Below are 15,016 nucleotides of genomic sequence, written 5' to 3'. Positions count from 1 at the left end.
GTTCACGCTTCTCTTGATAGCTTTATTCCTAAGTATTCTATTTTTTTTGGATAAAAAATATCCGAAATGGGGGCGGCTGGGTGGCTCAGTCAGTGAGGCCTTCGACTTCAGCTCAGGTCATGATCTCACAGTTTGTGGGTTCGAGCTCTGTGCTGGCAGCTCAGAACCTGGAGCCTGCTTCAAATTCTGTGTCCCCCTCTTTCTCTGCCCCTCCCTTGCTCATACTCTGTATCTGTCTCTCAAATATAAACATTAAAAAAAATCCAAAATGGAATTTGTTATTGTAAATGGAATTTAAAAATTGTTTCTTGTTTTCAGATGAGAACAGTATTGTTTTACAGTCTTTATACCTAATGTAAATCTTTCTTTTGACTCTTAGTAGGATAGACACTAAATTTTGAGCTTTAAGTGAGAACATACTTTGAGCTTGTCTGTTCTGCTTCAGTATTGCTTATTTATTAATTTTCCACTGATTATGCCATTTATGCACGTCTGCTTTGTAAAATTCCTTGTCTGTAATAACCAAAACAACTTTGTAGTTAATATTTTAGAGGGTCAGATATTTGTTGTGTTTCAAAGTAACAGTATTTTATAAAACAACTTTTGGAGATAAAAGCCAAAACTTTCTTTCCTTTGAAGCAAATGATAAGTAAGAGTGGACAACCTAACATATCTAGTCTAGAGTGGGTCTTAGAGACTATGTAAGCTGAGCTGGATTTATCCTTTTAGCTCACAGTACACTTCCGAAGTAGTCCCATCTTTTCCATCCATCCTTTTTCTTTTTTTTTTTTTTTTTTTTTAAATTTTTTTTTTCAACGTTTATTTATTTTTGGGACAGAGAGAGACAGAGCATGAATGGGGGAGGGGCAGAGAGAGAGGGAGACACAGAATCGGAAACAGGCTCCAGGCTCTGAGCCATCAGCCCAGAGCCTGACGCGGGGCTCAAACTCACGGACCGCGAGATCGTGACCTGGCTGAAGTCGGACGCTTAACCGACTGCGCCACCCAGGCGCCCCCATCCATCCTTTTTCTTGAACTGCTTGTAGTGAAATAACAGACACAAGGACTATTTTGGCTTACGTTTGGGAAGAAAGTTACTGTTTTCTTCCTTTTACCTTGCTTTGTAAACTTTTCCTTGATAATGTCACATCCTCATTGTTTTCTTCCTCTCTGTTTCCCTGGATAGTTTGTATCCAAACATTACTGTAATTTCCTAGTTAACTTCCTTCCAGATCCTGTCACTTCCAGTCAGTCTTGGACATTAGCACAGAGAAATTCTTAAGCATTGCTTTTATTTTCATTTCTTAAAAATCTACAGTACAATAAAGTTGAGATGCTATACCCTAACATTCAGGGCCCTTCCCAGGGGAGCTTCTCTTTTTTCTTTTTCTTTTTTTATTAAAAATTTTTTAAAAAATATTTATTTTTGAGACAGTGCAAGAGACAGCGTGCAAGCAATGGAGGGGCAGACAGAGGGAGACACAGAATCTGAAGCAGGCTCCAGGCTCTGAGCTGTCAGCCCAGAACCCAACGCGGGGCTTGAACTCACAAACTGTGAGATCATGACCTGAGCCGAAGTTGGACGTTTAACCGACTGAGCCACTCAAGTGCCCCTTTTTTTATCTTAGTGTAAGAGAGAGAGAGAGACCGGGTGGAAAGGGACAGAGGGGAGCGGGGAGAGAGAGAGAGAGAGAGAGAGAGAGAGAGAGAGAGAGAATCCTAAGCAGCCTCCATACTCAATGCGGAGCCTGTCGCCTGGCTCAGCCCCACAACCTTGGATTCACAACCTGAGGGGAAACTGAGAGTCAGATGCTAAACCAACTGAGCCACCCAGGTGCCCCCGACTACTAAAATGTACTGTTTTATTTATAGCACAGTAGTTTGTTTTCCCCTGCCTCCAATGAAATGTCACGTTGAACATGTTTACAACAAAGTAGTGGTGAGAGGAAAGTTGGGAAGGGGGTGGTGTCCTAGAACCTTGACTTATCCAGCTTTCCTTTTGTCTGTTGAGGTACCCTTAAGAAATCATAAGGTTCATGGAACAAAGTTGGAGAGCCAGTTGTTTACCTCATGTACCGAATACTCAGCATTCCTATACTCTGTGTGTGACATCTTTTTTCTCCTAATGCATTATAATTTTCTGCAGTTTAGAAACATAGTTTATAGAACTAGGGATGTGTACTCCCCATGGTGGCTAGCATTATGTTGTACAGATAGAAGGTGGTACCCAACATATATTTATTTCCCAATTGATATTTAAAAAATTTTATTATACTTACTACATTCAAATCAGAGGAAAGCTAGTTTTGTTTTTTCCTTACTTAGACATATTGCCATAAGACTATTAGAAACTGGAATTACCACTGATTTTCCGGAAACTCAAGAAAGCAGTTGTTTCTAGCCAAATCTAAAAATGGCTTTCCGACAACATGACATATCCAGATTATATTTTTCTTATAGAAGATTGCTTCTAGGCAATCTTAATATCCTTCTAGGCATTTTAATTTTCTTTTAAAATATAAAAAACAAAATCCTAAGTGTTAACTTTAACATAAGGCCCAAATGATTCTTACACAAGTGAGAAAAGACAGAAACGCAGGTAAGGGAGTTAAGTATTAAAACATACGTACATATAGTCTATTTGAAGTTATTTTAAAATAATTAATTTGCTTTTCGTATTGGGTGTGTTAGAAATGCATATGTATTTGGATTTATATCAGTGTATACAACGTATTCATTTGTGAAGAGTAGGATCAAATCAACTTGAGTTTGAAACCGTAAGATTAAAAGATACCATACCTTAGAGAATCATTTATTTTTATTTTTGTGCTAACCAGGGTAAAAACACCCCCCTTTCTGCTTGTGGGTCACAAAACTCATTTTCCTTGCTCAGTGCCCTAGAGGCAAAGATAGGATTAATTGGTTCTTCTCTGTTTGAAAAAATGACATCCTTTTCTATTATAGTAGGAAATTATTTTTAAATGACTTAAAATTTTGTATAAGATTTAGGGATACAAGTGGTTGGCCTTCTGTTAATTTTGTTGTGTTGGTATGTCCTATCCTGTACAATGTTGTTGGGTGTCACGTGACTGTGGACCAGTGTGTTCTTCCTTATGTTAGCCTCTCCATCTACTGGAAAGTCACAGTTTTGCCACTTTGTATTTTATTTTATTAAACAAGACTTTTTTTAAATTAAGATTTTATTTTTAAGTAATCTCTATACCCAACATGGCGCATAAGCTCAGAACCCCAAGATTGAGAAGTCATATGCTCCACTTACTGAGCCAGCTAGACACCCATACAGAAAACACTTTTTTTTTTTTTTTTTTACCTCTTAAAAAATTTTTTTTAAAGATGTTTTATTTATTTTTGAGACAGAAAGCATGAGCTGGGGAGGGGCAGAGAGAGGGAGACAGGAAACCGAAGTGGGTTCCATGTTGACAGCAGAGAGCCTGATGTGGGGCTCGAACTCATGAGTGATGATCTGAGCTGAAGTCAGACACTCAGCTGATGGAGCCACCCAGACACCCCTAAAAATTTTTTTTTAATATTTATTCATTTTTGAGAGCGACAGAGACCAAGCATGAGTGGGGGAAGAGCAGAGAGAGAGAAGGAGACACGGAATCCAAAGCAGGCTTTTGGCTCCCAGCTGTCAACATAGAGCCCAACGCAGGGCTTGAACCCTCAAACCTTGAGATTATGACCTGAGCCAAAGTTGGATGCTTAACTGACTTGAGCCACTCAGGCATCTCTCCACAAAAGACTTTGAAAGACAGATGTTTGGTTGAGAATTTCAGCTGCTGGCACAAGAAGATACAAGTAGAGATGGCTTTGTTGCTTCTTTCGGTGGGGGGTGGTATGTGCATTGCAGAGAGAGATCCTTGTTTCTTGTCCTGACCCTGCCACGTTTGAAGTCAGGATGAGGTATATTTTATTTTTAATAATTTGTATTAGCTCTTCCCAGTTTGTTGTCTCTCCCAAATTTTCCAGGTAAAGAAAAAACTTTGGGGCTGACTTTCTATGGATCTATCTAACCTCAAAGACTTGAATTTTGTGGTAATACAATGTCATCTCCGTGGTATATCAGATAAATTACTTATAGCATTTAAAAAACATAATTACTTATTTTGAAAGAGAGAGAGCAGGGAAAGGGCAGAGAGAGAGAGGTGGGGTGAGAGAATCCCAAGTAGGGTCCATCTACACTGTCAGTGCAGAGCCTGATGCTGGGCTCGAACTCAAGAACCGTGAGGTCATGACCTGAGCTGAAACCAAGAGTTGGACTCTAAACTGACTCATGCACCCTTTAGCATTTTAAATATTAAATATTCTGTTTGATATGCCCAGAATTAAAATTAGGAAATAGTTGTGGTCATTCATAATGGAACGTATCTGGTGCTGCATTTTTTAGTGGGCAAGTGCTGTTGTCTGGTGTATTTTATAACTGTAGCCAATTGGTGTTTAGAACGGAAGAGTATAAACCTTTGAAATGCATTCAAGTTTCCCATGGTTTTGTGGCTGGGACCCTGATACCTTCAGATGTTTTTGCAATGGTAGATGTTGTAAGAATTAATTCTCAGGTTGGTCATTTGGAACAGAACACTATTCCTATGTAAACCTATGTCTCCTAAGCTATATTATTCAGTACCTTTCATTTCTATCTTATTTTAGCCATCTGCTTTCATGACTTTGTCATCATCTGTAACTGCTTTTCTTTCATAGTGCACCCCCCCCCCCCCCCCCCCCGCGGGTCTGCTCTGATCATGGTCAGCTTAACCTTTACTCTTGTACTCCCTTTTTTCCTGTCCCTTTTAGGACTCTGACCTTTCCATGGCCATCTTTTTTTTTTTTTTTTTTTTTAAACCTGTTTCTGCCACCTTTATCACCCCCTTTTTTTAAAAAAAATTTTTTTTTACGTTTATTTATTTATTTTTTTGAGAGACATAGAGCACAAGTTGGGGAGGGGCAGAGAGAGAAGGAGACATAGAATCCGAAGTAGGCTCCAGGCTCCGAGCTGTCAGCACAGAGCCCGATGTGGGGCTCGAACTCACAAACCGTGAGATCATGACTTGAACCGAAGTTGGATGCTTAACTGACTGAGCCACCCAGGCACCCCTATGATCACCCTTTTTGATTCCTTACTCTGTCACCTCATTTCCTTTATCTATCACAGAATGTTCTTTCTTCTTGCTTTTCAGAGCATATAGGCAGAGTCCTTAACCTGGATCCATGGATTCCCAAATGGTTCATGGAGAGGATTCAGGGCATTGATAAACTTGGATGGGAAAAAATATTACATCTTTGTTTTCACTAGTTTCTGATTGAAATTTAGCATTTCTGGGTGCCTGGCTGGCTCAGTCAGTGGAACATGTGACTCTTGATCTCGGGGTCATGAGTTCGAGCCCCACCTGGGGTGTAGAGATTACTTACAATCAAGCAAAAAAGAAATTTAGCATTTCTTTTCCATTAACAAATCATTAGTATTAGCAGTATCTGTGACTTTAGCACTTGTAGAACTCAGTTAATTTCATATCACTTGTATAGATGTAGACATCTTGACATATGCTCCTCACCTTTTGAAAATTATAGTATTAAATTTGCTGTTAGATCTTATAGATTAATGCATTAATAAAGAAGCATGTGTATTATTCTTGCACTGATTTGGATTTTCAGATTTTGATGCCTACATTTCATTATATTTGATCTCTTTTGATTTCCGATTTATTTTATGCATTTAAATCCATAGGCTCCCCCCAAATGCTAAGGGGGATCCATGGATAAAAGAAAGGTTAAGAATCCCTAATCTAGATAAAGGTTCCCTGTGCCCCATCTCCTTGCATTTCTCTCATTATTATTTTATTATTTTTTAAGTAAGCTGTGTGCCCAACGTGGGGCTTGAACTCAGGACCCCAAGATGAAGAATCACATGCTCTAATGACTGAGCCAGCTAGGCCCTCCTCACCCCCCTTTGAATTTCTCTCTTACTCCTTTTTCTCCCTCTTGCCTGAGAACGCCTCCATTTGTCTCCTTAGTTTGTTGTGCCTGTGCACACATCTTGGCCCCTTCCTGTGTTCATTATCCCCATCTCGTTTCTGTTGTTTTTTTTTTTTCTTTTCTAACATGTATCTTGTTTTAATACTTTGCAGAAATATATGTAGATAAAAACCTCAGTATTTTATAAAATATAACTAATGCCTTAACCTCTAGTATGTGTAGTCTTTGTGTAATCATTTTTGTTACTTGAAGATTTGGGATAATCAGGGAACACTACTATTGATTGATTGACTGTTGTTTTGTGTGTGTGTGTGTCTGTGTGTTTTAAACTTTAATTCCAATATGGTTAACATACAGTGTTATATTCGATATACATGTACAATATAGTGATTCAGCACTTCTATACATTACTCATTGCTCATCATGGTAAATGTTCTCTTAATCCCCATCACCGTTTCACCAATTCACCCTCCCCGACCCACCTCCTTTGTAGTAACCATCAGTTGTCTGTAGTTAAGAGTCTTTTCTTGGTTTGTGTCTTTCTCTCTCTCTCTCTTTTTTTTCCTTTGTTCATTTGTTTCTTAAATTCCATGTATGGGTGAAATCATATGATACTTATCTTTCTCTGACTTTTTTCACTCAGCATTATACTCTCTAGATCCATCCATGTTGTTGCAAATGGCAATTCATTCTTTTTATGGCTAAATAATATTCCATTGTATATACCACCTCTTTATCCATTCATGTATCAGTAGACACTGGGCTGTTTCCATAATTTGGTTATTGTAAATAATGCTGCAATAAACAGGCACATGTATCTTTTTGATTTAGTGTTTTCATATTCTTTTGAGTAAATACCCAGTAGCGGAATTACTGTATTGTATGGTAATTTTATTTTAAAGTTTTGGGGGAAGCTCCACACTGGTTTTCACAGTGGCTGCACCAGTTTGCATTCCCAACAGTACACAAGGATTTTAAATAAGAAATTTATTTATTTATCTATTTGTTTATTTTTTTATTTAAAGAAAGGGACAGTGCCTGGCTGGCTCAGTTGGTGGAGCATGTGACTTTTGATCTTGGGGTCTGGAGTTTGAGCCCCACTTTGCATGTAGGGATTACTAAAAAAAGTGCTCAAGGATTCTTCACATCCTTGCCATCACTTGTTGTTTCTTGTGGTGTTAATTTTAGCCATTCTGAAGGTATGAGGTGATATCTCATTGTGGTTTTTGATTTGCATTTCCCTGATAATGTGTGATGTTGAGCATCTTTTCATGTGCCTTTGGCTATCTCTCTGTCGTCTTTGGAGAAATGTCCATGTTTTCTGCCCTTTTTTAAAAATTTTGTTTTTTTATTTTAGAGAGGATGAGTAGGGGAGGGGCAGAGAGAGGGGGAGAGAGAATCTGTAGAGCTCAATCCCACGACCCTGGGATCGTGACCTGAGCCGAGATGAAGATTTGGATGCTCAACTGACTAAGCCACCCAGGTGCCCCTCTGCCCATTGTTTAATTGTGTTTTTGTTTTGTTTTGTTTTGTTTTTTTGGTGTTGAGTTGTAGAAATTCTTTATTATTTTGGATACTTAAAAAAAATTTTTTTTAATGTTTATTTAAAAAATTTTTTTTTAACGTTACTTATTTTTGAGACAGAGAGAGACAGAGCATGAATGGGGGAGGGGCAGAGAGAGAGGGAGACACAGAATCCGAAGCAGGCTTCAGGCTCTGAGCCATCAGCCCAGAGCCCGACACGGGACTCGAACTCATGGACCGTGAGATCGTGACCTGAGTTGAAGTCAGACGCTTAACCAACTGAGCCACCAAGGTGCCCCTTTAATGTTTATTTTTAAGAGAGACAGTGTGTGAGCAGGGGAGGGGCAGAGAGAGAGGGAGACACAGAATCTGAAGCAGCTTCCAGGCTCTGAGCTGTCAGCACAGAGCCTGACGCAGGGCTCAAACCCACAAACTGGGGGCGCCTGGGTGGCTCAGTCGGTTAAGCGTCCGACTTCGGCTCAGGTCATGATCTCGCGGTCCGTGAGTTCGAGCCCCGCGTCAGGCTCTGTGCTGACTGCTCAGAGCCTGGAGCCTGTTTCGGATTCTGTGTCTCCCTCTCTCTGACCCTCCCCCGTTCATGCTCTGTCTCTCTCTGTCTCAAAAATAAATAAACGTTAAAAAAAAAAAACAAAACCCACAAACTGCAAGATCATGACCTGAGCCGAAGTCGCACCCTTAACCAACTGAGCCACCCAGGCCCCCCTATTTTGGATACTTTTTACTGGATAGGGTTTTTGCAAATACCTTCTACTCAGTAGGTTCTGTTTTAGTTTTGTTGATTGTTTCTTCTGATTCTGTTTCTGCTATTTTGATGTGGTCCCAATAGTTTATTTTGCTTTTGTCATTGTCAGAGAAATTATTGCCTGTGCTCTCTTCTAGGATTTTTAGGGTTTCAGGTCCCACATTTAGATCCCTAATCCATTTTGAGTTATTTTTGTTTAGGGTCCAGTTTCATTCTCCATCTTGTTTCTTTGTACTGTTCTTTAATGTTATGTATTATGTGGTTTAGTATATGCTTATAGTATAAAAAGTCATATAGAACAGAGGAATGTAAAAAAAAAAAAAAAAAAAAAAAAAAAAAAGGTAATCTGCCTCTGGCTTCCAATTCCACTACCCTGGGGAGGTCTGTGGACTAGTGTACAATTTGGAAAATTTTTATCTTAGTGATATTCAAGTCTATCTTAGAGCTAACCCTCTACTTCCCCCTACTTAATTCCTGCTTTGTGTTTTTGAAGGCATAGATCAGCTGTCACTTGTAAAGCCACAGCCTTTTATTCCTCAGAACTTAAATTTTAGTACTTTTTACATTAGATTCTAAAAGATTTGCTTCATGTCTGTAACTACTCTCCTACACGTGGGAGCTCCTTCAGGAAAAGGCAGGGATTGTGTCTTAGGCCCTAGCCTCTCCAAAGTCAGTGACTAAGACACTGTAGGTACTCAGTAAATGTTAAGAATGAATAAATGGCCTCTCAGTTTCCAGGATGGCATCCACTGTAACTGATACGCTGCGTAAAATGGTCCACATACAACAGATGGTATATGGTGAGAATAATTTTTTCAAAGTTCTCGAAGAAAGTGTCACAGTATTCTTAATTGATGAAAACAGAACAATAACATTGGAATAAATTTTAAAAAATTGATCTAGAACTTCAGTGAGAAAAAGCAGATTTAGTTGAGAGATGAAATGGGCAGCCTAGGGGTTTGGCGAAGACTTGTGGAAGCACATTTGACTATTACTGATGTTAAGTCTGGTAATGATTTTTAAATTTCATCTAGTTTTATGTCATCATGTGGTTTTAATAAATTTATATTTATTCGTAATGTGTCACTAGCATTTCACTTATTTCACTATTATTCTGATCCTTTAAAAAGGTCTCAGACAACTTGGAGTGATTTTTCAGAATCATAATTGGGAGGTAAAAGAGGAAGAACTGAGGAGCAGAGCTTATATCGTATTTCCTGGGTGTGGGACTGAGGGATACTCAGGAGAGAGGTGGTGCTTTGGTTGAAACACTTCTTTCTTTCTTTTTTTTTTTTTTTTAATTTATTTTTTAAAGTTTATTTTTATTTTTGAGAGAGACAAAAACAGCATGAGTAGGGGAGGGACAGAGAGAGAAGGAGAGAGAGAATCCCAAGCAGGCTCTGTGCCATCAGCACAGAGATGTGGGACTTGAACTCAGGAAACCTCAGGAAACCATGAGATCATCACCTGATCCGAAACCAGGAGTCGGAGGCTTGACTGACTGAGCCACCCAGGCGTCCCAAAACACTTCTTTATTATTACCACCAGGTGGCACCACTGGCCCAGGGTGACTAGGTTTCTGCCCAGAATGAGAAGGGAAGGTTTTGAGAGCCCATCGCTGTGGGGGTAACATAGAGGGGTTTGCAGGTGTGTGTGTGTCAGAGGGAGGTACATGTATACCCTTTTCCCCTCTAGTCTAGAGCTTTTGGTAAACTGAATGTGTATAAGGCAGGGAATGAAGTACATGAAGAATTTAAACTTTTATTATCTTATCTGATAATTTTTATTGTTTTTCTTTTTTTCTTTCTATGCCTGTAGTTCCTTCAGAAACAGGTAACATTTTTCTGACAGCCTCTTTGTATTCTTGCATCTTGCTTTTATAATGCTTATGTTTCTTACCATAGAGGGTAATGGAAAATTAATATACTCTCACATGACATTGGAAAAATCTGCATGCAAATTGCCACAGTTGCGATTAGATTATAGACAATTAATTTTCCAAACTTTGCAGAAATCCTGGCTACAACATTTTACTATTTAATACCAACATTGTTTTTTCAAAAATCCAAACATGGGCGCCTGAGTGGCTCACAGTTAGTCAGGTGTCTGACTCTTGATTTTGGGTCAGGTTATGATCTCACAGTTGTGAGATTGAGCCCCGCCATCAAGCTCTGCTCTGTGTGTGAAGCCTGCTTGAGATTCTGTCTCTCCCTTTCCCTCTGCCCCTTTCCTGCTTGCAGCTGTGCACGCATGCACGCACTGTCTCAAAAAATCCAAACATTGAATTTTCAGAATTTACAGTATTAGATATTGTTCACAGTGTAGAATGAAATATCCAGGCCTTGCCTCCTTGTAGCTGATAATAATAGAGTGTTGGCCTGAAATATGGTGTTTATGACCAGGGTTTTCCCCAGTATCCTAACACTATAGCTTCATTTTTGTGCTCTCTACTTCTGTTCATCTTTTTTACATCTTCCTCTAAACTCTTTACTCGTCTTTAAAAAGGGACTTTCTGTGGTGCCTGGGTGGGTTTTGTTTTTTTTTTTTAATGTTTATTTTTGAGGGGGAGAGAGAGAGAGAGAGACCGAGTGTGAACAGGGAAGGGGCAGAAGGAGAGGGAGACAGGATCTGAAGTAGGCTCTAGGCTTTGAGCTGTCTGCACAGAGCCTGACGCAGGGCTCGAACCCATGAACTATGAGATCTTGACCTGAGCCGAAGTTGGATGCTTTACCGACTCTTGAGTTTGGCTCATGTCATGGTCTCCTGATTCGTGAGTTGGAGCCCATGTTGGGATCTGCCCTGACTGTGGGGAGCCTGCTTGGGATTCTCCCTCCCTCTCCCTCTCTCTAGATCTCCCCTGCCCCTGCCCTGCTCACAGGTTCACTCTGTCTCAGATAAACAAACCTTAAATAAAAAAGGACTTTCTTTTGAGGAGGATTTAAAAGCAAGAAATATCAGTATTAAGAGAAACACAACTTTTGTGTTTCCTTTTCCCCCTTTCTGCCTTGAAAGAAAACTGTCATGCTAAGTAACAACATGCGAGTAGTTTACTCCTTTTACATGATCGGTAAACAGAAGATTTAAGATAACAATACAGTATTGAAAAAAATCGGTTACTTGTTAATGGACTCTTAATACAGCCTAAAATTGTGATCAGCAGATTAAAACTTGGTTCAGTGAAGTGTTAGATGCTTGCTTTTCCACATTGGGTCCCTTTTGGTTTTGTGTAGGATAATACTGATAAGAACACATTTATCAATTTGAGGACAGCTTGACTCAGTCCTTGTCTTTCCTGAACACTTTGACAGACACACACGTGCACTTCCATGAGAATAAGTCCATTTATGTGGTTCTGTAAAAATATCTCTTGCTGCTTTGAGCTTTAATTTCTTGAATAAAAAGAGTATCATCTTCAATTCTGGGTTGCCATGTAAGTAAATGCTTTATGCACTGAAGCAGATGCCTTTCAAAAAACTAGTGTAATTAAAACATGAATAGGATCAGCAGTATAAGTTAATAATCGTAATAATCGTATTGCTTACTGCAAAACAGGACATGACTGGCTTGAATTTTCCTGTATTATAGTTTTCTGTTCTGTTTTTGCGAGAAAATAGGGAATTTCAGTAAGTTCAGGAAGTTATGATGTTCTCTTGAAGTTTTACTGGCAAAATTAATTTTTACCAAGAATTCGAGCAACCATAAGGTGATATAGAATATGGCTTGTATCAGGTGAATGTCACGTAAGGCCAAGTTTTTGGGACCATTAGTGTCTTCCATCTGAAGGTGTCATTATGAGGACAGCAGCATTCTCTTAGACCCTCTTAGAGAGCTTTTCCAAGATGCGCTCATCTTCTGGTGGATGCTCTGTCCCACTCCTAAGGCGTGCTGTTGTTGGGATCCCCCCCGTTATGCTCTTAGCTCTTGTAATTGCTAGTAATAGGAGCTACGCTGCTGGAAGAGCTGGCAGCTAAGCCCACAGGTGCAGTTATGCTTTTATTTCCTGGTGTGCACGCACACACACCCATCCATCCCTAGTTTGGGATGAGAGGAGGTAAGAGCTAGTAGTGACACTGGGCTTGTAGTGCCATGCCTAAATTGGCTGGCTCGAATTTCTTTGGAATCACCTTGCCCACTGGGGAGCCAATGACCGTTATAGAAATTGTACCAAATAAAAAAAATCCCTCTGGAATTTTCTCTTTTAAGAGACACCGCTGTTGATACTTCCTTTTCTAACTCCTTGGTGGCAGCTTATAGTAAGGGTGAAGGCGTAGTGACTGGGAGCTAGTATCTTCTAGCAGAAAAGTGTGATTCCCTAGCCCTGTGCTAGGTGATAACCCTGTGGGCCCAGCCATTTAAGCGCAAGCCTGTATCTTCAAAGCATTTCCCCATACTATTGTTGCCCAAGTAGACTTTTACTTACCTGGTCCTAACACCTATCTAGAGAAAAATTTTCTTCACTGGACAGCAGCTACTAGATATTTCCTGTCAGCTGAGCATAGTAATGCTCTCACAAGCTAGTGCTCCTCATTAACATTAGTCAGAGGAGGAGAGAGCACAAAGAGTAAGAAAGTGTTGGTGGGAAGTCCAGGTACATAGGCCTGCCACCTGAACCTTCTGGGGATAGGTGACACTGTGGGGCCTGAATTTTGTAACCGAGTTACAGGGAAAAATGGATTCTGTGAAGGGTTTGGCTTCAGTTACTAACGGCAAGAGTATGTTAGGATATTGCCCTCTGCATGTAGACTTGGATTCAGAAGTTAAAATATCTTCATACGTTTGGCTGCAGCTCTGAGATTGTATCTAATTAATGGATCCATTAAACAAAAATCCTACTTCAGGTTGGATTGATAGAGATCTTCTGGATCACTTCTGAAACACAAAGTACAGTAATTATTTTTAATATAATGACTTGTGTGAATACCTTAAAACATACTTCATATGGCTTAAAATTATTTGGGAACATACCTTCACTGAAAGTTTTTTGAAGATGATGGTATTAGAAGCATTACGTCTCTGAAAGCATACCATTAATGCTATTCTTTCTATTTCATAATTACTTTTCACATACCTCTTTGTTGATAATGTATGTATGTATTAGTGTAGCCTGTTGTCTGGCTCTATGATCTTTCAACTAAGTCCATCTTCTGCAGACGCTTTTACTGACTCTGCTATCAGTGCTAAAGTGAATGGTGAACACAAAGAGAAGGACCTGGAGCCCTGGGATGCAGGTGAACTCACTACCAGTGAAGAACTGGAGGCTTTGGAAAACGACGTAGTAAGTAATATCTTTTTGCTTAGTATCAGACTGTGGTCATGTCATGTGATATGGTGTGACCTCCTATCATTTAGTTTTAATTGAAGTATATTGTCATCATTGTAGTGAAGGTATTTAAAGCAGCAGTTTTTTTGTCTAAACAGAGACTTCTCCCCACACTTAGGAATTATTTCTATGTTTTTAAAGTAAATCATAACAAGCAACTTAGAAATTTAAATTGGGAAGCATGGGAAACTGGAAATACTGGCATGTTTTGCTTTGAAAGCTTTACAGAAGAAGGCAGCCTAAGAAAGGGGTGTCTTAATTGTTGACTTTACCTAGAGGTGAGGTCAAAGTATGACTCTTAGGCTTCTTGTCTGAGGAAGAGGTACTCACTATTGAGATACGTAGTGAGTTTACATAGTTATCTATAGACATTGGGATTAGAAGACTTTAACTTTTTTTTTGAGAGTTTAAGTTTTTTTTTTTTTAATTTTTTTTTTTAAAGTTTATTCATTTTTGAGAGAGAGAGAGAGAGAGAGACAGAGCATGAGCAGGGGAGGGGTAGAGAGAGAGGGAGACACAGAATCCGAAGTAGGCTCCAGGCTCCAAGCTGTCAGCACAGAGCCTGACGCAGGGCTCGAACTCAAAAACCGTGAGATCATGACCTGAGCTGAAGTCGGACGCTCAACCGACTGCGCCACCCAGGTGCCCCATAGTTGTTTTTTTTTAAGTTTTAAGCGCAGAGCCTGACACAGGGCTCAAGCTCATGAACCATGGGATCATGATCTGAGCTGAAATCAAGAGTTGGACACTCAACCACCTGAGCCACCTAGGCGCCCCAGAAGACTTTTACTATTTACTGGATATCCTTCTGCACAGTTTAGATTTTTTATCTGGAACATATACTACTTATGCAGTTTTAAAGCCTCTATATGTAACTGATCTCCAGCCCACATATGTTAGCCTCAAGCAGTTGCTTGATTGGTGGTATTACAGAATAGTCATGCCTGGAGTAGCACAGAAGGACCCAAGATTGATGGGTGCCTTCAGAGGCAAGCTTTAGTATTAAAGTTGCCATCAGAAATACTGGGATGATGCTGTGTCCTCTTTCTGAGATGGATAAGGATTATGCACTCTATTTTGTCCCTTTACACCATTCAGACTTTAAACGTTGAAGGGGTTGCAACATTAGTGAAATGACTATCTAGGCATTAATATTCACTACTGAAGATTCTTGCAGCCTCTGTCCCCAGTTGGTTGATTCTTACAGATTAAAGAATGCAGGCTAGCTTTTGAGAGTGGTAGTTTCCTCATAGAAGTGTAGAGTTATCTACACTGAGGTTACAGGTTAGCATACTGAGCCCTTTGCTCAGGACCCATAGAAGCTGTTAATGTTGAGACCAGTTCTAAAACCCAGCTCTTGTGACTTTGCACAGTGATTGTGTGTTTACTCTCTGATGCTGCTGTCTGTTCGAGCATAC

The 15,016-nt window shown here is 39.8% G+C and overlaps 1 protein-coding gene across 9 annotated transcripts in view; it reads left to right on the top strand.

The window, feature by feature from the left end:
• ATXN2 (ataxin 2) overlaps positions 1 to 15,016 on the top strand; it is a 118,602-nt gene that overhangs the window by 52,286 nt on the left and 51,300 nt on the right. For 5 of the 9 annotated variants that reach the window (XM_086681692.1, XM_086681690.1, XM_086681694.1 and 2 more), the window contains exons 6-7: positions 10,097 to 10,111; positions 13,429 to 13,553. In XM_086681692.1, the coding sequence (XP_086537818.1) occupies positions 10,097 to 10,111; positions 13,429 to 13,553 (140 nt within the window). The remainder of the gene's footprint in view (positions 1 to 10,096; positions 10,112 to 13,428; positions 13,554 to 15,016) is intronic. The other 4 variants (XM_086681697.1, XM_086681695.1, XM_086681693.1 and 1 more) reach the window with 1 other exon arrangement.

Source organism: Puma concolor, chromosome D3, assembly GCF_028749965.1.
Source record: "Puma concolor isolate L17-30 chromosome D3, mPumCon1.1.hap2, whole genome shotgun sequence".
In the NCBI taxonomy this organism is placed as follows: Eukaryota; Metazoa; Chordata; class Mammalia; order Carnivora; family Felidae; genus Puma; species Puma concolor.
Note: the sequence above shows the minus strand (reverse complement) of the source record. Positions and strands in the feature narration are given on the sequence as shown.